The sequence below is a fragment of the Somniosus microcephalus genome, chromosome 9 (genome assembly GCF_052327205.1).
Source record: "Somniosus microcephalus isolate GS21.2 chromosome 9, FLI_Smic_1.0, whole genome shotgun sequence".
Taxonomy (NCBI): domain Eukaryota; kingdom Metazoa; phylum Chordata; class Chondrichthyes; order Squaliformes; family Somniosidae; genus Somniosus; species Somniosus microcephalus.
Window position 1 is genome coordinate 129,501,016 of NC_140995.1, and position 23,624 is coordinate 129,524,639.

General features: G+C 47.2%; 1 protein-coding gene across 1 annotated transcript in view; it reads right to left on the bottom strand.

Annotated features, from left to right (window-relative positions):
• Positions 1-3,360: 3,360 nt before the first annotated feature.
• The window catches only part of rspo3 (R-spondin 3), a 94,262-nt gene continuing 73,998 nt past the window's right edge, over positions 3,361-23,624 (bottom strand). The window contains exon 5 of the mRNA XM_085997191.1: positions 3,361-4,227. Within this exon, the coding sequence (XP_085853317.1) occupies positions 4,022-4,227 (206 nt within the window). The 3' untranslated portion in view covers positions 3,361-4,021. The remainder of the gene's footprint in view (positions 4,228-23,624) is intronic.

Consider the following 23,624-nt stretch of genomic DNA (forward strand, 5'->3'; position numbering starts at 1 on the left):
TGCTAATATCACAGTTAGATTTAATCTTATTTAGTTCAGCTCACCTGATTCCTTTTCTGTCATTTAGTTTACTTTCCTATTCTTTCTGTACCCTATTTTGTTTTACTGAAATCAGACATCAACTTAATCTATACTTGCTATAATCAAAAACAATCTTTTACTTTTTCTTCTTCATACCTACCCCTGTTATTTTGGAAGTGCAAGCAACTGAACAAAATGGGTTTGATTGAATAAAATCCAACCTTAAATGACATTTTTGATCCAATTGAAAAGGCAGAAGAGTGAAGGTTGACATGATGTAACCAGATAACTTCTGTTCTTACATATCAAAACTGGAAAAGAATTCAGACAAATGAATATACTTGTCAGCTGTCTACAGAGTGGCTAAACAAGAAAACTTTCTGCCGTATGTTCAGGATTAACAACGCCCATTTCCCTGGATAGAATCACTATGAGAACTGGCAGTAGATACCATTTGAGATCCGTGCAGAATCAGAAAAAGGAACCTTTCACTTTTTTATTGCCTTTTTCAAATACGTTGAGAGTCAATGCAGAGAGTCACTATGTCGACCTTGAAGGTGGCATTGTGGCGACAGCAAGAGCTGTGCAATATTGCAAAATATATAAAATATTGTCTGTGTTTCTAGCACCATATGAGGAGGGATTGGCCCATACTCCACATTGATGTAGAAATGCTATGCTGTTATTAATAGTGAGTTATTCAATTAGAAAAACAAAAAGGGAACTTAGACTTTTTTTCATACAGAGGGTTGTGAAGACATGGAATGCTTTACTACAGATGGCTATTGAGGCAGAGATTATAACATCAATTAAAACAGAATTGAATAACTATCTGAAAATGAATACTATCAGAAGATATGGGGAAAGAGCAGGGGAACAAAATGAGACTAGATCCAGTGAAGCGCTAGCACAGGTGCAATAAGGCAAATGGCTTCCTTCTGCCCTGTGACTTCTATGATTCAATGAATTAAATATTAACCCTACATTGTAATATTTAACAAACACCATAGGTATAAAAGGTTGCTTAATATCCTAACCTACTTTACAATGCAACGGGGAATGCATCTTTTCAAAGGGGCATGTAAATTTGTGGAACTAATGTAGGACTGGACACAATACATTACAATAGGGATTAGGAAAGAGACCACACTTGAATTTGGTAGAGATGGTGTAAAGTTTTAGAGGTAGGGTAGACTTACACATAATCAGAATCATCATTAAATTGAGTATTATTGTAGGTAGAAATCACAGAGAACAACATGAACCTGAGAAATTACAATAATGTTGATTGGGGAACAAATTAGGGAAATTAGCAGAGGAGCAAAACTAAACTCCAGTTGAAAATTGATTGTTTTTAAAGAGATTTCTTGAAAAAATTGCTTGGGAAACTCTCCTTTATTTATAAGCAAGTGTTGCAATAAATAACATAAACCACATCAAAACGCAATTGTATCAGTTCAGTTTGATGTTAGAATGATGAAAATAACATACAGTTTTTCTGACACTTCTCCCACTCCACAAGAAAAGGTTTAGCAAAAACTTGTAATGAAAATCCTGCTTCTTTAAACATAGGAATTGGACTGGTACACAAAATAAATGTCCCAAATAGAAGTTGGAAGGTTAATGTCAAAAACTAGACTTAAATAGTTAAAATAGGTAAGTTTAAAATATTACAAACAAAAAATACAGATTCATAGATTTAAGGAAACAAAATAGGAAAATAAAAAATAAATAAAACTTAAGCTTAAATTTTTTTAAAAGATTATAATACCTGACAATAATGCTTAGCCCTTGTGTGGAAAACTGATCAAAACATGTCTAAAAGATGTAATGGCACACCAACCATACCAGAACAAACTGATAGTTGGTAAATTAAATGCTCAATGTGGAACTGAGCCATCCAGTTTGGGAGGATCTCAGATACAATCTGATCCAGCTGATCTCAGATGGAGTAGCAGTAAGGATGCTATATTTTACCTCAACAACCCTGGGGAAGAGCAAAATCAGCCAGGGTCCATACTCACAGTCGCAGTTCAGTGACCCCTGCTGGGAGATATATATATGTGTGTGTATATATATTGTACAAGATCGGGATCAGGATCAGGCTTGGCTGTTAGTCTTTGTACAGTTACACAACCTGCTGTCGCTCACTGTCCAGCCTTAGATATGAAAAACAGACACTTGGGAGAGGTACTGGAGGGTTGCTGCCACTTGTACTCAAGTTAGTGCCTTTAGGAGATGAGAGAAAATTGAAAAAAAATCACAAAAAGCAAGAAGCAAACACAGTGAGCTGGATTTTATTAGTGAAGGATTTCTTCATGACTGAGCAGTATACTTCAGCAATAGCTCCAAGATTAGGAAGCATCTATTTTATTTATTTCTTACAGTTTTGATCTCTGCACTAGATCATAAAGATAGGTACAGATAAGGGAGGCAAGTGGCCTATCGAGCTCCTCCTACCTCAGAAGTCTACGGTTCCCCTCATCTCAGCAATACGAATGGTTTCGGTATTTCTTTCGCTTCACTCCCTTGAATGACTCCACTAGCATTTAAGAATCTTTGTTCTCATTTTTAACACGTTTACAGATAAATTCCAAGATTTTAAAAACATTCTTGGTCAGCTTTTATTGAGTTTGTGCCCCAACAATTAACAGGCTTGTTAACCTAGCTGATTTCCCAGAATCTTGGTTTTTATAAATCTCACAAAACCTTTTCAGCTGCACATGGAATAAGATGCAATCTTTCCTCTTGTTGCCTCTCCAGCACACCATTAGAAAATGTAGGAAATGAAAATTATTTATATAAGCATGAAATTGTACTGTGCGATATTAGCGATACATGCATTCATAGGTTGATATAAAATGTTTGTGTTGGCATTTAAAATGCCTTCATTAAAAGCAGCATACAAAGGAATTTCATACTAAAACACTAACATTTTAGTTACTAATATCACACAATGTGATTTCAACTCAAAAATAAATAACTGCAAACATTTTACTTGAGTTTTTTTGAAATATTGAATTTTTCCTCTAATTGTCACTTTGATATTTGTAGCATTTATTTTAAAAATGAAAATGAAAAAAACTTTGCAGTATTATGCTACTGACAAGTACACCTGTTCTATTTGGCCATTACTGAGTTCTTGTCAGGAATGTGTAACAACTTAAAGGGCCAGATTTGGGTAGCAGACATTTCTATCATTCCAGTCAATCAAAATGTTTCCTGATGTATATGCAATAAAAAACTAGTAAATAAATAATAACAATTCCCCAAACTATATACTATAATGCTACATATAGAAGGATATTCATGACATAAACATATACTCTGAGAACTCAGTAAAGGAAATATATTTTTTTATTTGAAATACAGGTGCTTTTAAGCAGTTTAGTGGCATCTGTTGACAACAATGACACTAGCTCGGGTGTGTGCACTGTTTCTTACAGAGGTCATAAACGGAAACTTAAAAACAATACTTTAAAAGAAAGGTAACAGTTGGTTCTCCAGGCTTCAAATGACATTTATTACATTCCTCTATATTACAAGGCAGCAATCTGTTAATAATTAAAAGAAAAAAGAAAAAAGATCCTGTTGTCATTTTATACAGAAACCAGAACATGCACAAATGCATATCACATTTGACGAGGAATCTCTGGCACAGAAGCTAAAGACTTCCCTTAAAATGAAATAGATTTCTCAGCATAATTGGCTCTTTTTTTAACCCTTAAAGAGATAGTCACGATATTTGTTGTGCTAACCATCTGAAGTTCTAATTTATTTGGTGGGGCAGGGGTTAATTATGCATAATGTTGTATAAACTTAGGTATATCTACACTTTCGGCTTCAACTGCAGTCCTTGAAATGATTAGCAGTGTCCATGAAGTTCAGGAATAAGGATTAGAAGTAGGAATCCGCGCTGGATCCATTATACAGTGCACCTCTATAGGTTAGCTTGTTAATACATAGCAGCATCAGAAATCTCAGCAACCAAGTGAGGCTTTTAGTGGACAGTGCTCACTGTTGTGGGTATCTGTTTCTTATTCTGCCCTCTTCGTTTCTTGTTTTCAGGCTTTTCTTTCCTTACTCGTTCTTCTCTGTTGTCTTTATTTTCTTTGCCCCTATTGCTATCTTTAGCTTGTTTGCCTTGCGTCGCTTCTTTATTGCCTTCTTTCCTTGATTTATTTTTCTTCTCTTTGCCCTTATTTCCTAAGATGAAAGTGCACAGATTAAGTACCAATAATCCAATTGAAAGTTTAGAACACAAGAATACATAGAATGAGAAAAAGTTATTTGGTATGTCCAGCCTGTTCCTTTATCAGACCATGAAGAATCTGCTCTATCATGAACTCCGCTCAACCCATTTCCTATCCTGAGGAAGGTAAATGCAAATCAACTTCAGAATATCTATCAAGTCTTAAATCCTACATCACACATCCTAACCTAGTTAAACCAGATAAATGTATTTGTTTTGGCCTGCAGATCTCAATTCTTTAAGTACATTTTAGTCCAATTGATTAATAAACAAGTATTGACTGCTGCTTTTGGGATATGAGGTAAAACACCTCCGGCGCACTCAAGTATCCAACAATGAGCTTAGCTAATGAGCATCATAACTACCATTGGCTGAGGGCACTATAACAATTACTTTAACATTCGGGCAGTATAACATTACTTCTGACATCCCCGGTCGGTAACTTATCACAGTAGCCCTACTCTACAGTTGTTGTTATTTATAATATACATGTCTTCTAGTGGCTGGATCAAGAGCTGCAGCAGAAGTGGTTTTAGGCCAGATTGCCTCCGCCCCATGCCCCTTCCTGGCTGGAAAAGGTGTAGGAGAAGTGAACAAGTGTAAAATGCCCCCTTCTCCTTATGTAAAACAAGGCATGTAAAAAAAAGATTAAATGTTATTTGTATTGTGAAGCAATTGTTTGCAAATATACCTCAAATCATGCAGTGCAAAATAAAACTTAGGTGAACAGCTGTCAGATCAATTTAAAAGAAAGGTTGAAAAAAATGACCCACATCTCATGGAAAAAGAACCCAAATACCTTGATCATTAATCAACAAAGCATGAAACTTAGACATAGCCACAGAGTTATTGTTTGACATTTTCTTATAATGATGATATTACATTTCACAGCTGCACTACAAAAAAAGGAGAAAAAAAAGTCAAACACAATGAATGGCGCATCCTGAGGCCCTCGGGTGCATTTCAGCATTTTTTAGTCATTGATGATAAAAGGACCCTGAGATCATTGCACTTCTGACTTTTAGTACGTTGCAAATTATTTAGAGCAGCCGAGATAAAGGGGGAGGGTTTTTGTCATAGCCGATATGTCTTTGTCCTCCGTAGGAATCTTATCAGCTGGGGAATGCTTGCTTCCTTGCTCTTTCTTCTTTTCCATTTCCATTCTGACTACTCAGACTAACTACGTCCGTATCACAGTCATTGTGAAACAGCTTTGAACTCCTGTAACACTTCTATATTGTTTCAAGAATGTAAGGCTCAAAGTTTACTTTTAGGAAGCTGCAGCTGTGTATAGTGCATTGAGAAAGACTCCTCCTATAAGCACCGCAAGCACAATTGACTCAAGACTGTTTGTACAGTGAAAGCATAATTTTGGTGTATGTGATATTCGAGTATTCCTTTGGGAGTCAGGGATCCCCCCCCCCCAAATGTTTTTCCCTCTACTCATGCTCTCTCATGCCAAGGGGCCAATTCTCATATGTGAGTCTATTTCCTCACACATGAGAAATTTGATATTACAATAGCATGATATGGAACCATACAGTCTATGACAGTCCCAGGTTCAATCCTTGGTCTGGAACATAGGAACTGGAGCAGGCCATTCAGCCCTTCGAGCCTATTCTGCCATTCAATTAGATCATAGCTGATCTGTATCTTAACTCCATTTTCCCACCTTGGTTCCGTAACCCTTAATACCCTTGCCTAACAAAAACCGATCAATCTCAGTTTTGAACTTTTCAATTGACCTAGCCTCAACAGCTTTTTGGGTAGAGAGTCCAGATTTCCACTACCCCTGTATTCTGTGCTGAGTTAGCTGAGGCTGGTGTTGGAGTATTAGAGTTGGCCTCAGTGCCTCTAGACTAGAGAGGCAGGAAATCAGCCAAAGTTCTTGCTCAATGAACTAGCACTATGCCCAACTTTCCTTCCCCACCTGGCCAGATTATGTCGTCTTACTGGCATAACCTCAGCAGAAATTTGGGTCCCATTTCTCTTCATAGAACAGTTTGAAGACCCTCCATTATGACCAAAAACACCTGAGGCTGCTGAATGCTGAGCCATCATATTTTGTCATTAATGATCAAATGCTTCTTGGCACCTTATAGTCCTGAATCTCACTATGCCTTGGAGGATGATGAGCACAGATGATGAGCACATGAGACATTGATAGTATCTACTAATTCCCTAATACTACAATTATCTATTCTACCCACTTGAGTATCCCTTTCATCATCTCCCTTAACCCTTCTGCAATCCCTATCCTCATCCCTCTCATCCCTTCTACAATCCTCATGGTCATCTATCTTCCTCATCCAGCCTGCAATCCCTATCTTCATTTCCTTCACCCCCTTTGGATCCCCTAGCCTCATCTCTCTCACTCACTCTGCAATGTCTGTCCTCATCTCCCTCATGTCATTTGCAATCCATGTCCTTGTCTCCAGCCTCCCCTCAGGAATCAGTCACTCTCACTCCAGAGGTGAGGTGAGTGTGACTGCCCTTGACATCAAGGCAGAATTTGACTGAGTGTGGCATCAAGGAGCCCTAGTAAACCTGAAGTCAATGGGGACCAAGAGGAAATCTGTCCAGTGGCTGGAATCATAACCAGCACAAAGGTTGTGGTTGTTGGAGGCCAACTATCTCAGCCCCAGGACATTGCTGCAAGAGTTCCTCAGGGCAGTGTCCTAGGTCCAATGTCCTTTCCTCCATCATAAGGTCAGAAGTAGGGCTGTTGCAGTGTTCAGTTCCATTAGAAATTTCTCAGATAATGAAGCAGGCCATGCCTGAATACAGCAAGACCTGGACAACATCCAGCTGGAAAGTGGCAAGTAACATTTGCGCTACTTAAGTCCCAGGCAATGACCATCTCCAACAAGAGAGAGTTTAACTACCTCCCCTTGACATTGAATAGCATTACCATTACCAAATCCCTCACCATCAACATCCTGGGGTTGCCATTGACCAGAAACTCAACTGGACCAGCCATATAAATGCCGTGGCTACTAGAGCAGGTCAGAGGTGCGTGGTTCATTTCCTGACTCCCCAAACCCTCCTCTCTACCACCCACACGGCACAAGTCAGGAATATGATGGAATGCTCTCCACATTTCTGGATGGGTACAGCTGCAAAAACACTTGAGTAGCTCGATACCATCCAGTACAAAGCAGTCCACTTGATCGGCAACCCATCCACCACCGTAAACATCCACTCCCTCAACCATCAGCGCACCGTGGCTGCAGTGTGTACAATCTACAGGATGCAATGCAGCAACTTGCCAAGGCTTCTTCAACAGCACCTTCCAAACCCACAACCATACCACCTAGAAGGCAAGAGCAGCAGTTGCAAGGGAACACCATCACCTCCAAGTCCCCCCCCCACACCATCTTGACTTGGAAATATATCACCGTTCCTTCATGATCACTGGGTCAAGATCCTGGAACACCCGACCCCCACCTAACAGGAGTGTGGGAGTGCCTTCACCACATGGACCATAGTGGTTCAAGGAGTAGGCTCACCTTCTCAAAGGCAAATAGGGATAGGCAATAAATGCTGAGAAAAAATTCAAAAAGATCCTTTTCCTCATATTCATCACCTCCTCTCCAATCGATTTTCCTTACTCTCCTATCGTATCTTACCTCATCTACTCCTCTCCTACTACTTGTCCTTTCACATAATTCTGCATATGAAATCTTAGCTTTTATGGATAGGGAATACAATACAAAAAAGAGTTAATGCTAAATCTGTAGAAATTATTGGCTAGGGTGCAGTTAGGGCTGATCTTCCTCTTCCGGCATTGTCCGGGAGTAATTAGAACAGAGCGCCCCAGAAGTGCACTCCACCAGACCCAGGAAGCTGAGTGCCCAAACTTGCTCTCAGGCCTTGGTGGTGCAATTTTGACTGCAGCAATAAAGAACAAAGTACGTCTGGGCACATCCTGGGCCTTTAAAGCACCAGCACCATTAAAGGGGCAGGCACAAGTAAAGCCCCATGAGAAAGCCAGAAGATTTTTTTGCAGATAATGGGATAGGATTATTCTGTGCACAACTTCTGACGAAGAATGGTGAGTTTTTAAATGAATGTATGGGTATGAGAAGCTGTGTTGATGGTATTCATATTTACTTAAAGCTTGTGTTTCCTGTAAATGAATTTGTGCTGCTGTGTCATGGCTGGTATGGCAGCAACACCCCAAGCAGCCGTCCAGGTGCCCCTGCAATCTGCCTTGAAGGGAGCTGGTAAGAGGGTGGCACTAAGCAGTAGGTGGAGGAACAGGGAAAACAATTGTAGGTGTGAAGAACGATGCGGCAGGAATAGGAGGAGGGCACTGGATTGACTTTGAGGTTTCATGGAGCAGGTGGCTGGTTAGGGCGAGGAGGGTTCCTACTGTGCGATAGGGAAACAGATATTTGTGACTCAGGAGAGGCTGAGGGAAATGACTTCAACAGCTATAAAGGGAGCTTCTGGTTGTTTCCCCCCATCTGCCTCCAAATAAACCATAATCACAAAAGGGTGGGGAGGCGGGGTGTGGGCATGACACAGTACGAAACATGGTCGCCATCAATAAGTGCAAAATAGTAAAAGCATTCTGCAACAAGGGCAAGTGCAGCAAAGCCAATTTTTGTTGACAATATCAACCCGTCCTTTAAGATAGATAGCACTGAAACAGCAAGTCTGGAAACAGCAGTGTCAGATTTTTGTCCTGAACTTCAGCTGGTGCCATTGCAGGAAATTTAGGTGCAGAGGTCTCTGACATTTCTTTACACTAATTTACATTAATGGGCCCACTTCAGGCACAGTCATTACATAGAATACTAGCTAGGGGGGCCCGGCGTTGCCAAGGCTTTTTTGTAAAACGGCAGTTTACAGGGCCGCGCGGTTGACGGCCGGCCGCTGCCGCTCCCCCGCTCTGTGTCTCGGGCCGAGCGGTTGTCAGGCCCGGCCCGAGTGACCCCAACTCACCTCCCGCTCTGGCGGGCCGCCGCAGCTGCCCCGCTCGCTGTTGAGTAAAAGCAGTGAAAAAAATGGCAGCTACGTTTTGGGAGGCTGCAGGATTAGGTCCCGCCCACACACGGAAGGAAACGCCCCCCGTGACACACCAATTGTTCAACCATCAAGTCACTGAACTGTAGGATTGGTCAACCATCACGTCACTCAATGCTAATGAGTGGTAGGATTGGTCAACCGCTAATGAGCAGATTTTTGAATGTTTTTTGTATACTGTCCAAACAATTTTTGTCTGACCAAAAAGAAAATACACCTATGAGACTCCCCTAATCATAAGCTTTCTTTTGATATAACATATGTGTAGGTACGCTCTATAACTTTTGAGTGTATAGCAGACAGACAGACATACAGACGGACGGATCCTTTTGTTATATATAATAACTAGCTGGAGTGCCCGGCAGTGCCGAGGGTTTTTTGAGGGCATGTTGTTGTTGGAAGAGAGAGAGAGAGAGTTGGAAGAGAGAGAGAGAGAGACTGGGGGGAGTAGAGACGGGGGGGGGGGGGAGAGAGAGAGAGAGAGACTGGGGGGGAGCGAGAGAGACTGGGGGAGAGAGAGAGAGAGAGACTGGGGGGGAGAGAGAGAGACAGAGAAAGAGGGAGAGAGAGAGGGAGAGAGAGACAGAGACAGAGGGAAGGGGAGAGAGAGACAGAGACAGAGGGAAGGAGAGAGAGAGACAGTGAGGGAAGGAGAGAGAGGGAAGGAGAGAAAGGGGAAAGGGGTGGGGGGAAAGGGGTTGGGGGAAAGGGGTGGGGGGAGGGGGTGTGGGGGAAAGGGGTGTGGGGGAAAGGGGTGGGGGAAAGGGGTGTGGGGGAAGGGTGGGGGGAAAGGGGTGGGGCAAAGGGGTGGGGGGAAGGGGTGGGGGGAAGGGGGTGGGGGGTGGAAGGGGGGTGGGGGGAAGGGGTGGGGGAAAGGTGTGGGGTGGAAGGGGGGGAGTGGGGGAAAGGGGTGGGGGGAAAGGGGGGGTGGAGGAAGGGGGGTGGGGAAGGGGGAGGTGGAAGGGGGGAATGGGGGGAGGGAATATGGGGGGAAGGGAGGGGGGGAGGGAAGGGGGAGGGGGGAAAGGGGGTGAAGGGAGGGGGAGGGGAAGGGGGGGTGTGGGAGGGGGGAAAGGGGGGTGGGAAGGGGGTGTGGGGGGGAAGGGGGTGTGGGGGAGGGGGGAAAAGGGGGGATGGGAAGGGGGTGTGGGGGGAAAGGGGGGTGGGAAGGGAAAGGGGGTGTGAGGGGAAGGGTTGTGGGGGAAGGAGGGGGGAAGGGGGGGAAAGGGAGGGGGGAGCCAGCCGGCCCTCTCCCCTCTGCCAGTATTGAGAGTTGCGCTGCCGGCAGCGGTTGGAGAAGGCTAGGCCTCGGGCACCTGCACTGACATGGCCCAGCCGAGCCCAGCGCCCCGGGCAGCCTGAGCTCCGCAGCTGCCGTTTGGCCGCAGGCCACAAAGCACCCGAGCCCAGCGCCGGTGATGGCTCCACTGCCCCGCCAGCCTTTACAAAGATGGCGGCGGTGGCTACGCTCGGCTCAGGCCCGCCCTGCCAGCCTTTACAAAGATGGCGGCGACCGCGGGCCGCTTGTTGAGCGGGACGGGAGGTGCCTAGCTCGGGCGTGGCTGGGGAGGAGAGGCCGAGGCTTCGAGGCCTGCAGGCGGGGTAACCCTGGAAGGTTGTGGTGCCCGGCGGAGGTAGCGAGTCAAGAGCAAAAAAAAGGGTGAAAGGTAGGAAAATTAATGAGGTTAGAGAAACGATTTAGAAATTAATTAACTTTTTTAAAAAACAATTTAATTGTGTTTTAAAAGCAATTTTTTTTTGCTGGAAATCTAGATTTGAAAATAAACACGCAGAAAGTGGGAAAAATAAATGAATAGTTAGGAATCAAGATGGCGGCCACTCACCTCAGCTCAGAAGGATTAGGCCCACCCACACACGCAATGAAATGCCCCCCGTGACGCACCGATTGGTCAACCATCAAGTTAATCCCCTGTATGATTGGTCAACCATCACGTCACTCAACGCTAATGAGTGGAATGTTGCCGTTTTTTGAACCATTTTTGTATACTGTCTGAACAATTTTTGTCTGACCAAAAAGTAAATATACCTATTAGACTCCCCTAATGATAAGCTTTCTTTTGATATAACATGTGTGTAGGTACGCTCTATAACTTTTGATTGTATAGCCGGACAGACAGAGAGAAAGACGGAAAGACAGAAAGACGGAAAGACAGAAAGACAGACGGACCGTTTTATATATATAGATAGCTGGAGTGCCCGGCGGTGCCGAGGGAACTCAAGAACCCTGTGCCAGACAGAGAGAGGGGGGGAAGGAGAGAGAGAGGGGGGGAAGGAGAGAGAGTGAGAGAGAGAGGGAAGGAGAGAGAGAGGGAAGGAGGGAGAGAGGGAAGGAGAGAGAGACAGAGAGCAAAGGAGAGAGAGGGAATGAGAGAGAGACAGAGAGAGGGAGAGAGAGACAGAGAGAGAGAGGGAGAGAGAGACAGAGACAGAGGGAAGGAGAGAGAGAGACAGAGAGGGAAGGAGAGAGAGAGGGAAGGAGAGAAAGAGGAAAGGGGTGGGAAGGAAAGAGGTGGGGGGGAAAGGGGTGGGGGGAAAGGGGTGGAAATGGGTGGGGGGAAGGGAGGGGGAAGGGGGGGAGAGGGGGGAGGGGGGAAGGGGAAGGGTGTGTGTGGGAGGGGGGTGGGAAGGGGCTGTGGGGGGAAGGGGGTGTTGGGGGGAAGGGAGTGTGTGGGAGGGGGGGAAAGGGGGGGTGGGGGGGAAAAGGGGGTGGGAAGGGGGTGTGGGGGGAAGGGGGTGTGGGGGAAGGAGGGGGGAAGCAGGGGGAAAGGGAGGGGGGAGCCAGCAGACCCTCTCCCCTCTGCCAGTGTTGAGAGTTGCGCTGCCGGCGGCGGTTGGAGAAGGCTAGGACCCGGGGCCTTGGGCACCCGCACTGACATGGCCCAGCCGAGCCCAGCGCCCCGGGCAGCCCGAGCTCCGCAGCCGCCGTTCGGCCGCAGGCCACAAAGCACCCGAGCCCAGCGCTGGCGATGGCTCCACGGAACTCCGTACCACCCCGCCAGCCTTTACAAAGATGGCAGCGGTGGCTACGCTCGGCTCAGGCCCGCCCCGCCAGCCTTTGCAAAGATGGCGGCGATCGCGGGCTGCTTGTTGAGCGGGACGGGAGGTGCCTAGCTCAGGCGTGGCTGGGGAGGAGAGGCCGAGGCTTCGAGGCCTGCAGGCGGGGTAACCCTGGAAGGTTGCGGCGCCCGGCGGAGGTAGCGAGTCAAGAGGGAAAAAAAAGGGTGAAAGGTAGGAAAATTAATGAGGTTAGAGAAAATATTTACAAATTAATTAACTTTTTTTAAAAACAATTTAATTGTGTTTTAAAAGCAACTTTTTTTTTGCTGGAAATCTAGATTTGAAAATAAACACGCAGAAAGTGGGAAAAAGAAATGAATAGTTAGGAATCAAGATGGCGGCCACTCACCTCAGCTCAGAAGGATTAGGCCCGCCCACACACACAATGAAACGCCCCCCCGTGACGCACCGATTGGTCAACCATCAGGTTAATCCCCTGTACGATTGGTCAACCATCACGTCACTCAACATTAATGAGCGGAATGTTGCCGTTTTTTGAACCTTTTTTGTATACTGTCGGAACAATTTTTGTCTGACCAAAAAGTAAATATGCCTATTAGAGTCCCCTAATGATAAGCTTTCTTTTGATATAACATATGTGTAGGTACACTCTATAACTTTTGATTGTATAGCCGGACAGACAGACAGAAAGACAAACAGACAGAATGACAAACAGAAAGACAGACGGACCAACCGTTTTATATATATAGATAAATAAATAAATAAAAATAGAAGATAGATAGATAGATACAGCACAAAAACAGGCCATTCTGCCCAACCAGTCCATGCTGGCGTTTATGGTCCACTTGAGCCTCCTCCCATCCTTCCTTATCTAACGCTATCAACATAATCCTCTATTCCCTTCTCCCTGATGTGCTTATCTAGCTTCCCCTTAAATGCATCTATGCTATTTGCCCCAACTACTCACTGTGGTAGCGAGTTGCACATTCTCACCACTCTCTGGGTAAAGAAGTTAACACTTTTAGTCGGTGATCAGTAGTACTTTAATAGCACCTGATATTTATCGATTTATCATTCATTTATTTTCTTTTGTTTGTGTGAATTGATCCCGTTTGCTATTTCGCAGCTCCCAACTTCAGATCCTGGAGAGAATTGTGCTGTTTGAGCTGAGCCCCTCTCTGCCTAGTCAGCCTAGTCAGGTGGCAGACACCAGAAAAACCGTAGAGGAAGTTCATGTGTGGCGCTATTCAGGAGCAAAATGAGAACACTCAGGTGGGTTCTACCTGCCTGATGCCCAAGTGACTCCCACCCAATCATCAGGCAGGCGGAGCCCACCCCTCCTGCAATGACCTGAACCTGCCTGTATTTCTGGGTTCAGCTCATTATCATGCCCAGGTGGGAAGAGATTGACTCCAAGAAGTCTTCATTAAAGAAACGTGCAAGAGATTCTCTGAACAGTTTCTGATCTGCAAAGCATGTAAATGATGCTGTGTGGATTAGAAACTGAAAAAAGACTTGCAGTCACCTTTAACAATACAGTTATGTGGACATACCAAGATTCAGATGGCTCTGGCCTTCCTTGTCACTTGAGGCATATTGGTGTTAGAAGTTAAGGTGAGGTAGTCTTATTACTTACTTCATGTTAAGACAATATAGCCAAGCTGCACACAGACTTGCTAACAAATCAACTTTGGCCAGTTTGTGCCAAGCCACAATTAGATAATCGCAGTTCCTCCATACCCCTCGGCTTTAGGTCATTCCATCGTGTTCAGAACTCCTTTCTGGAGTTTGTGTCTGCACTTCTGACCATGCATTCATGCATGTGAAAGTTTCTGCCAGATTTTGAAGGACACACTAGTTTTAGCATGTTGGATACCCATGCCAAATAACTTGGCTGCATTCCTCATTACTTCAGCCACAAGTGGCTCCAGTTTAATGGCTCACTTACACTTTTTGCAATCTGGAGCTGCTACTACTCGATGAATTTTCAGCATTGTGATCAGTATATCCCAACCTCAAGGCTATCTCAAAATCTTTATGGGTCTAATTTGAACACAGTGGGGTCGATTTTCATCCACCCTGATTCAGGGCGCTAACAGGGTGATAGAGGTTGAGAAATCAGCTCCACTGGTTTCCTGCTGATTTTGGGCTCCCCTGAATCTTCCAGTCAGGCCTGGGGTGGGCATATGAAGCTCCTGTCTGAAGTGGGCGGGAGCTCCATTAACATATGTGAGAGGGGTCAGGGAAGGATGCCGCTCCATCTCCAGCTGATGAGTGTGTTGGACACTGAGTCCCCAATACGTCAATAAATCCTGCTGGAAAGGATTCAGTTGAACCTACAGGCGGGAGAGCTTGTCAGAAGCCTTGTGATTTTACAGGTAAGTATTTCAGACCTGTTAAAGGTCCTTCTTGTGTTTTTTTCATCCAGCTGCCACTTAGGCTTCCATGAGACTTTATGCTAATTGTAATTTTTATTTTTCCTGAGCTCCAGAGGGTTTTCAATAGTTGACATGTTTAGAGGAAGAAGAGTGGTTGTGCATGGATGACAGGCAGGTCAGGCTACCCGAGAGCTGCTTCTCCAGACACTTTTTAATTTTTTCTCCCACTCCTTGTGACAACCCCCCCCCCTTTAATTTTCTCTATTACTATAAATTTGACTTACAATTTTCCTCATCCTACCAGTGGTGTCTTCCCTTGACCCATCGGAGTTTGCACCCAGAGCTGTGAATCATTATGCAAGTGAGGTTTGACAGTTGAATTGTGTGCTATTTACACAGGAGCATCTTAAAGCAGTGAAGACCAAATTAGATCCGACATACACCCTTGGCCTAGTGGTAGCACTCTTGCCTCTGAGTGAAAAGGATTGTGAGGTTCAAACCCCACTCATTATGAGCACATAATCTAGGCTGGCAATTCAGTGCAGCATTGAGGGAGTGCTGCACTGTTGAAGGTGCTGTCTTTCAGATGAGATGTTTAACAAAAGCCCCATTTGCCCAGTGGATGTAAAAGACCTATTCAAAAAAGAGCAGGTGAGTTCCCCAGTGTACTGGGCAACATTTATCCCTCAACCAGTATCATTAAACAGACGATCTGGTCATTTATCTTGATGTGCATGGGACTTTCCTGTACGCAAATTAGTTGTTGTGATTCCCAGCATTACAACAGTAACTGCAGGGCTGACTTTAACTCCCTCTGCCCAGCAGAAACTGGGTAATAGCAGAGTTAAAATTGAGGTAGTTGACTTACCACCCCGATCCCACCCTGCTGCCATTTTTACTCGGGCCTTCCCCTGGGCAGCCCAGGTGCCTGCCTGAATCAGGTAGGCACCTCATTAATCGATGCAAACTAGAATCCAATGGGATCTAATTTTGAGGACCAACTGCGTGCTTCTCTCATCTCTACAAGAATAATATAGGCCACTTTGGCTCTGGGCTCCCCCCTCTGCGATTGCCACTCGTCCAACTCAGCCCTACCTTCCTGCTGGCCAGGTTGGCCTCTGGGCCTCCCGATATTGCAGCAGCCCAGAGCTGCAGTGGGACATGTTGAGTCTGTATGTCCCAGTTATGCTTATTATAAATCACTGGACACAGACAACAAGAATAACTTTTAACAGGTCTTTACTATTCGAAGGTCAGGGCAGAACTGCCCAGCAAATCCTTGCACAACACTTATATACCGGTGTGGTCACCACCGGTATTACAGTATTACAGTATACCACAGCCAAGAGAAAGTAGTACATCTCTTAAGGTAGTTCTCTTAAGGTGGAACAGGTTACATACACCACAATCCTCCCTTTTTAGCTTAACAGTTATATCCCCATTTAACATAACATAATAACATATATATATACAACTTCATGCAAAACAGTTCAAAGATTCAGTCTCTGAGGAGGCCTCCTGATTCAAGTTGGATAACGCCTTTCAGGGGTCTCTGATTCTCGTTGCTGGGGTGACTCATCTAGTTGGTCTCTTATGGATTGGACATCATCATCAGGTACATTCACTTCTGAGGTAGATGCTTCAGGTTCACTAACTTCTTTCACGGTTGTCTCTGCCATAACCATGGGTTCGACCCTTGTTCTCGATTCTACCAGTTGGTCAGCATGACGCCGTATTACACTTTCACCAATATCTACCGTGTACAACAGGGGTCCTTGTCTGGCCCGAATTGTTCCAGATTGCCATTTCTCGTTTTTATAGTCCTGGGCTAACACTGGTTGTCCTATTTCGAAACTCCGAGTGGTCTTGTTATTTATATGCTGGAACTGTTTGTTTTCAACTTCCCTCCGCACATTTGGTTTTAACAAGTCCAACCTGGACCGCAACCTCCTGTTGTAGAACATCATGGCAGGACTTTGGTTTGTCACTGCATGAGTGGCGTTTCGATATGCCAGTAGGAATTTGTCCACCTTGTGTTGTAGTGGAATCTGATCTTCGCTCATGGCCTTTATTGCTTTTTTAAACGTTTGTACAAATCTCTCGGCCAACCCGCTTGTAGCTGGATGATATGGGGCAGAGGTATAATGTTTCACCCCATTCTTCTTCATGAATCCCTAGAATTCTTCTGACACGAACTGCGGTCCGTTGTCTGAACATATTTGTTCTGGCAATCCATTTCTCGCAAATATCGTTCTTAACACCGCGATCGTCTTTTCCGAGGTAGTGGTAGTCATCTTAATCACTTCTGGCCATTTAGAATGTGCGTCCACCACAATTAAAAACATGGAGTCCATGAAAGGACCAGCAAAGTCAATATGTACACGTTGCCATGGGGTTGAAGGCCATTCCCATGGATGCAGCGGTGCAATCGGAGGTGCATTTTGCACTTTTTGGCACCCTGAGCAGCTTTTCGTCAGCTCCTCTATCTGTTGGTCGATACCCGGCCACCACACATAAGCCCTAGCAAGGCTTTTCATCTTGACTCCCCCAGATGACCTTCATGCAATTCCTTTAGAACTCTCTCTCTTAACTTAGGAGGAATAATCACCCTTGTTCCATACATCAATGTTCCTTGACAGACGGACAGCTGGTCTCGTCTTGCTGAGAATGCCGGTAACAGTGGATCACCATGTGCTGGCCATCCCTTCACTGTCACTTCGTAGACCCTGGACAGTGTCGGGTCGTTCCTGGTTTCTCTTTCAATACTTGCATTGGTGACTGGTAAACATTCGATGATGGTCGAGTGAAATAACTCAACAGGGTCAACCGTCGGTGCCTCCTCCTCTGTAGGTAGTGGCAGGCGCAACAGCCCATCAGCATTACCATGCTGCTTTGTACCTTTGAATTCTATCTGATATTGATGTGCCCCTAGGAAAAGGGACCATCTCTGGAGTCTCTGTGCTGTCATCACCGAAACACCCTTCTTAGGGTTAAAAATGGATACCAACAGCTGGTGGTCTGTCAGAAGCATAAACTTTTGGCCCTGCAGGTAATGATTAAACTTCTTTACTCCCCACACAAGGCTGAGAGCCTCCCTATCTATCTGAGCATAATTGCGCTCAGCGGAGGTCAATGATCTGGATGCGAACGCAACTGGCCTCTCCTGGCCATTTGGCAACTTGTGTGAGAGTACTGCCCCAATACCATATGGAGAAGCATCGCAAGCCAAACGAATAGGCAGCGTTGGGTTGAAGTGAGCCAACACTTCCTCTGAGGTGATCAATGCCTTGCTTTCACGAAATACCCTCTTAAGGTCCTCGCTCCACTTCCATGGTACTCCCTTCTGCAAAAGAGCGTTCAGCGGGTGCAGCACCGTGGATAAATTTGGCAGAAACTTATGGTAATAGTTAATCAACCCTAGAAACGACCTCAATTGGGATACATTATCCGGAGCGGGAGCCTTCACAACAGCTTCAATCTTGTCAGGAGACTTATGAAGCCCCTCCTGGTCAATGACATGACCACATTATGAGATCCGCTTCTGAAAGAATTCACATTTCTGGCGATTAACTCGAAGACCATATTCTTTCAATCTGGTGAGCACCAGTTCCAAGTTTGCAAGGTGTTCCTCGTCATCATCTCCTGTAATCAGAATATCGTCCAGGTAACATTGTGCACCTGGAATTCCCTGTAATACCTGCTCCATGGCCCTCTGCCAAATTGCTGGAGCCGATGCCACTCCAAAAACCAGTCTATTATACCGGTACAAGCCTCTATGCGTGTTGATCGTGAGATACTGGCGTGACTCTTCCTCAACTTCCATCTGTAAGTACGCCTGCGCCAGGTCTATCTTGGTGAAGTGTTTCCCGCCAGACAATGAAGCGAAGATATCCTCAATCCGTGGAAGCGGATACTGCACCGTGTGAAGCTCCGGATTAACAGTGATCTTGAAATCACCACGGATGCGAACCTTCCCCGGTTCCCCCGGCTTGTTGCTCGATGAACGCTTCATGACTGGGACAATGGGCGTGGCCCACTCACTCCAGTCTACCTTAGACAGTACTCCTGAACGTTCTAGCCCTTCCAGCTCAGCTTCCACAGCAGGTCGTATTGCATAAGGTACCGGTCTGGATTTGAAAAATTTCGGGTTTGCATGTTCTTCAATCTTGATGTTTGCCGTAATTCCACTCAGTGTTCCCAGTCCTTGTTGGAACACCTCTTTAGCATCATCCAATATTCTGGACAATCGTTTAGGTTTGACATCTTTTGTACCGGAATCTACCGTTAGTGCTTTTAAGGAATGCCAGTCCATATTTATTTTCCTAATCCACTCCTGTCCCAGTAGTGGTGGACCTCCCTCAGGTAGCACATATAAGTCCATTCCTCGGCTTTCTTTGCCCTTGTGGACCACCTTTACCTCTATCTTCCCGATGGGGTATACTCTTTGCCCCGTGTATGTTTTCAATACAATCTCCGTATCCCGTAGGGGAATATGTGGGAATAACCTTTTGTAATCTTTCTTATTCATGACCGTCAATGCCGATCCAGTGTCCAATTCCATCTTCACTTGGACTCCTGCTATCTGAAGTGTGACCCAAATTGTTTGGAGGTCTGCTTCCTTACCAACATTGTGTACTCTTAGACTACCCAGTTCATTACTGCTGGCGTCTGAATCTGACTTCTGTTCGTTCGAACTGTTCTCTGTCACCTTGTGTACCTTTTTGTACTTTTCCTGCGGTGACTTTTTGTTGCTGGTCTTCTTTCCTGACTGGCATACTTTAGCTATGTGACCAAGCCTGCCACATTTTCTGCATTCCTGATTTTTGAACCAGCACTGGTTCTGATCGTGTGTTGTCTTTCCACAACGATAACATTTTACTGTACTCAAGACCATTTGATTGGTACAGAGTTCCGGTGACCGTAGCTGCATTTCCGCAGTGCCTCTTGCTGCGGCTTCTTGCGATGCTGCAATAGTGACAGCTTTATCAAGCGTAAGATCATTCTCTTCAAGCAGTTGCTTTTGTGTTCCTTCTTTTAACAATCCACACACAAATTTATCTCTCAGCGCATCTGCTAGCCCTGTCCCAAACTGACAGTACTTCGATAGCTTACGTAGTTCAATTAAAAATTCAGCGTTGCTTTCGTCTTTCAACTGCGTTCTTCTGTAAAATTTAAATCGTTCCGCTATCATCAGCGGCGTGGGGTTTAAAGTTTTCAGGACAGTAACAATATTCGCGAAGGTCTGATCCACCGGTTTAATTGGTGATAGAAGGTGCTTCAATAGCCCGTATGTCTTCGCCCCCATTGAGCTTAATAAGGTTAATGCTTTCTCATCATCTGGTACCTTATTTGCTTTACAATAAACTTCCGTGCGTTCTACATACGTGGTCCAATCTGCGATATCACTATCAAAGGTATTAATGCTCCCATGTTTAGGCATCCTTGCAAGTTTTTAAAATTTTTCTTTTTCTCAAAATGGCGGCTTCCCGCGCTTGTCTTCTTCCCCCGCCTACTAAAATGGCGGCTTCCCGCGCTTGGCGGTCTTTCCCGCGCTCGTCTTCTTCCCCCGCTGGCTGCAATGGCGATTGCCTTGCTGCTGCCGTTCTCGCCTCCCCAGCGGTTCTCACTCCCTGACGCTGCTTTGCCTTGCAGCCCCGCTTGCAGCCCGGTCCTTTACACCGGCTGCGTTTGAGTTCTCCGCGGCTCTCGAGCCTTAAGCTGCCCCAGTCGCTGCGCCTCGCGGCCTCGATTGCAGCCCGGCCCTTTCTATCGGCTGTGGTCGAGCTCTCCGCCCTTATTCCTCCGTTTGAATTCTCCGCGGCTCTCATGCCTTAAGCCTCTCAACTCCCCGACGCTGCTTTGCCTCGCAGCCCCGCTCGCAGCCCGGCCCTGTACACCGGCTGCGTTTGAGTTCTCCGCGGCTCTCGAGCCTTAAGCTGCCCCAGTCGCTGCGCCTCGCGGCCTCGATTGCAGCCCGGCCCTTTCTATCGGCTGTGGTCGAGCTCTCCGCCCTTATTCCTCCGTTTTCCCTCCCCTACTCCACAGTCAACGCGGCCTACTTTCTGCTCGTGTCGCTGATTGGCTTACCCACCACCGTGGTAGAAAGGATGATCACTGCCTGTCGCTGATGGAGGGCTTCGTGGTCAGAATTCTTTTTCTTTTTAACCCGGGTTTTCGATGCCTCCCGTGCGATGGTGCTCAGCAGGATGATGAGGGCGGAAACCACTTCTCGACGCCCGTTTTGAGGACGAAGCTGCCTTGGATGTAAATTTGCCGCAGGGTAAGATCGGACTCGTCGCCACTGTTGAGTCTGTATGTCCCAGTTATGTTTAGGATTAATCACTGGACACAGACAACAAGAATAACTTTTAACAGGTCTTTACTATTCGAAGGTCAGGGCTGAACTGCCCAGCAGATCCTTGCACAACACTTATATACCGGTGTGGTCACCACCGGTATTACAGTATTACAGTATACCGCAGCCAAGAGAAAGTAATACATCTCTTAAGGTAGTTCTCTTAAGGTGGAACAGGTTACATACACCACAGGACACCCGTTCAGGGAACATAGCTTGTCAGAGACCCGCTCGCTCTGCCAGTGGGATTAGACGGCCAGTCCATTCACTCTGCCGGTGGGATTAGATGGCCGGTCCGCTCGCTCTGCCAGTGGGATTAGATGGCCGGTCCACGCGCTCGGTGGGATTAGACGGCCAGTCCGCTCGCTCTGCCGGTGGGATTAGACGACCGGTCTGCTCACTCGGTGGGATTAGATGACCGGTCCGCTCGCTCTGTGGGATTAGATGACCGGTCCGCTCGCTCGGTGGGAGTAGACGGCCGGTCTGCTCGCTCGGTGGGATTAGACGGCCGGTCCGCTCGCTCGGTGGGATTAGATGACCGGTCCGCTCGCTCGGTGGGATTAGATGACCGGTCCGCTCGCTCGGTGGGAGTAGACGGCCGGTCCGCTCGCTCGGTGGGAGTAGACGGCCGGTCCGCTCGCTCAGTGGGAGTAGACGGCCGGTCCGCTTGCTCGGTGGGATTAGATGACCGGTCCGCTCGCTCGGTGGGATTAGATGACCGGTCCGCTCGCTCGGTGGGATTAGATGACCAGTCCGCTCGCTCGGTGGGATTAGACAGCTGGTCCGCTTGCTCGGTGGGATTAGATGACCGGTCCACTCGCTCGGTGGGATTAGATGACCGGTCTGCTCGCTCGGTGGGATTAGATGACCAGTCCGCTCGCTCGGTGGGATTAGACGACCGGTCCGCTCACCCAGTGGGATTAGATGGCCGGTCCACTCGCTCAGTGGGATTAGATGACCGGTCCGCTCGCTCGGTGGGATTAGATGACCGGTCCGCTCGCTCGGTGGGATTAGATGACCGGTCCGCTCGCTCGGTGGGAATAGATGACCGGTCCGCTCGCTCTGTGGGATTAGATGACCGGTCCCCTCGCTCGGTGGGATTAGATGACCGGTCCGCTCGCTCGGTGGGATTAGATGACCGGTCCGCTCGCTCGGTGGGATTAGATGACCGGTCCGCTCGCTCGGTGGGATTAGATGACCGGTCCGCTCGCTCTGTGGGATTAGATGACCGGTCCGCTCGCTCTGTGGGAATAGATGACCGGTCCGCTCGTTCGGTGGGATTAGTTGACCGGTCCCCTCGGTCTGTGGGATTAGATGACCGGTCCGCTCGCTCGGTGGGAATAGATGACCGGTCCGCTCGCTCGGTGGGATTAGATGACCGGTCCGCTCGCTCTGTGGGATTAGATGACCGGTCCGCTTGCTCGGTGGGATTAGATGACCGGTCCACTCGCTCGGTGGGAATAGATGACCGGTCCACTCGCTCGGTGGGAATAGATGACCGGTCCGCTCGCTCGGTGGGATTAGGTGACCGGTCCGCTCGCTCTGTGGGATTAGATGACCGGTCCGCTCGCTCGGTGGGATTAGACGACCGGTCCGCTCGCTCGGTGGGATTAGATGACCGGTCCGCTCGCTCGGTGGGATGAGATGACCGGTCCGCTCGCTCGGTGGGATTAGATGACCGGTCCACTCGCTCGTTGGGATTAGATGACCGGTCCGCTCGCTCGGTGGGAATAGATGACCGGTCCACTCGCTCGGTGGAATTAGATGACCGGTCCACTCGCTCGGTGGGATTAGATGACCGGTCCGCTCACTCGGTGGGATAAGGTGACCGGTCCGCTAGCTCGGTGGGAATAGATGACCGGTCCGCTCGCTCTGTGGGATTAGATGACCGGTCCGCTCGCTCGGTGGGATTAGATGACCGGTCCACTCGCTCGGTGGGATTAGATGACCGGTCCGCTCGCTCTGTGGGATTAGATGACCGGTCCGCTCGCTCTGTGGGATTAGATGACCGGTCCGCTCGCTCGGTGGGATTAGATGACCGGTCCCCTCGCTCTGTGGGATTAGATGACCGGTCCGCTCGCTCGGTGGGAATAGATGACCGGTCCGCTCGCTCGGTGGGATTAGATGACCGGTCCGCTCGCTCAGTGGGATTAGATGACCGGTCCGCTCGCTCGGTGGGATTAGATGACCGGTCCGCTCGCTCGGTGGGATTAGATGACCGGTCCGCTCGCTCGGTGGGATTAGATGACCGGTCCGCTCGCTCGGTGGGATTAGATGACCGGTCCGCTCGCTCTGTGGGATTAGATGACCGGTCCGCTCGCTCTGTGGGATTAGATGACCGGTCCACTCGATCGGTGGGTTTAGATGACCGGTCCACTCGCTCGGTGGGAATAGATGACCAGTCCGCTCGCTCGGTGGGATTAGATGACCGGTCCGCTCGCTCTGTGGGATTAGATGACCGGTCCACTCGCTCGGTGGGATTAGATGACCGGTCCACTCGCTCGGTGGGATTAGATGACCGGTCCGCTCACTCGGTGGGATTAGATGA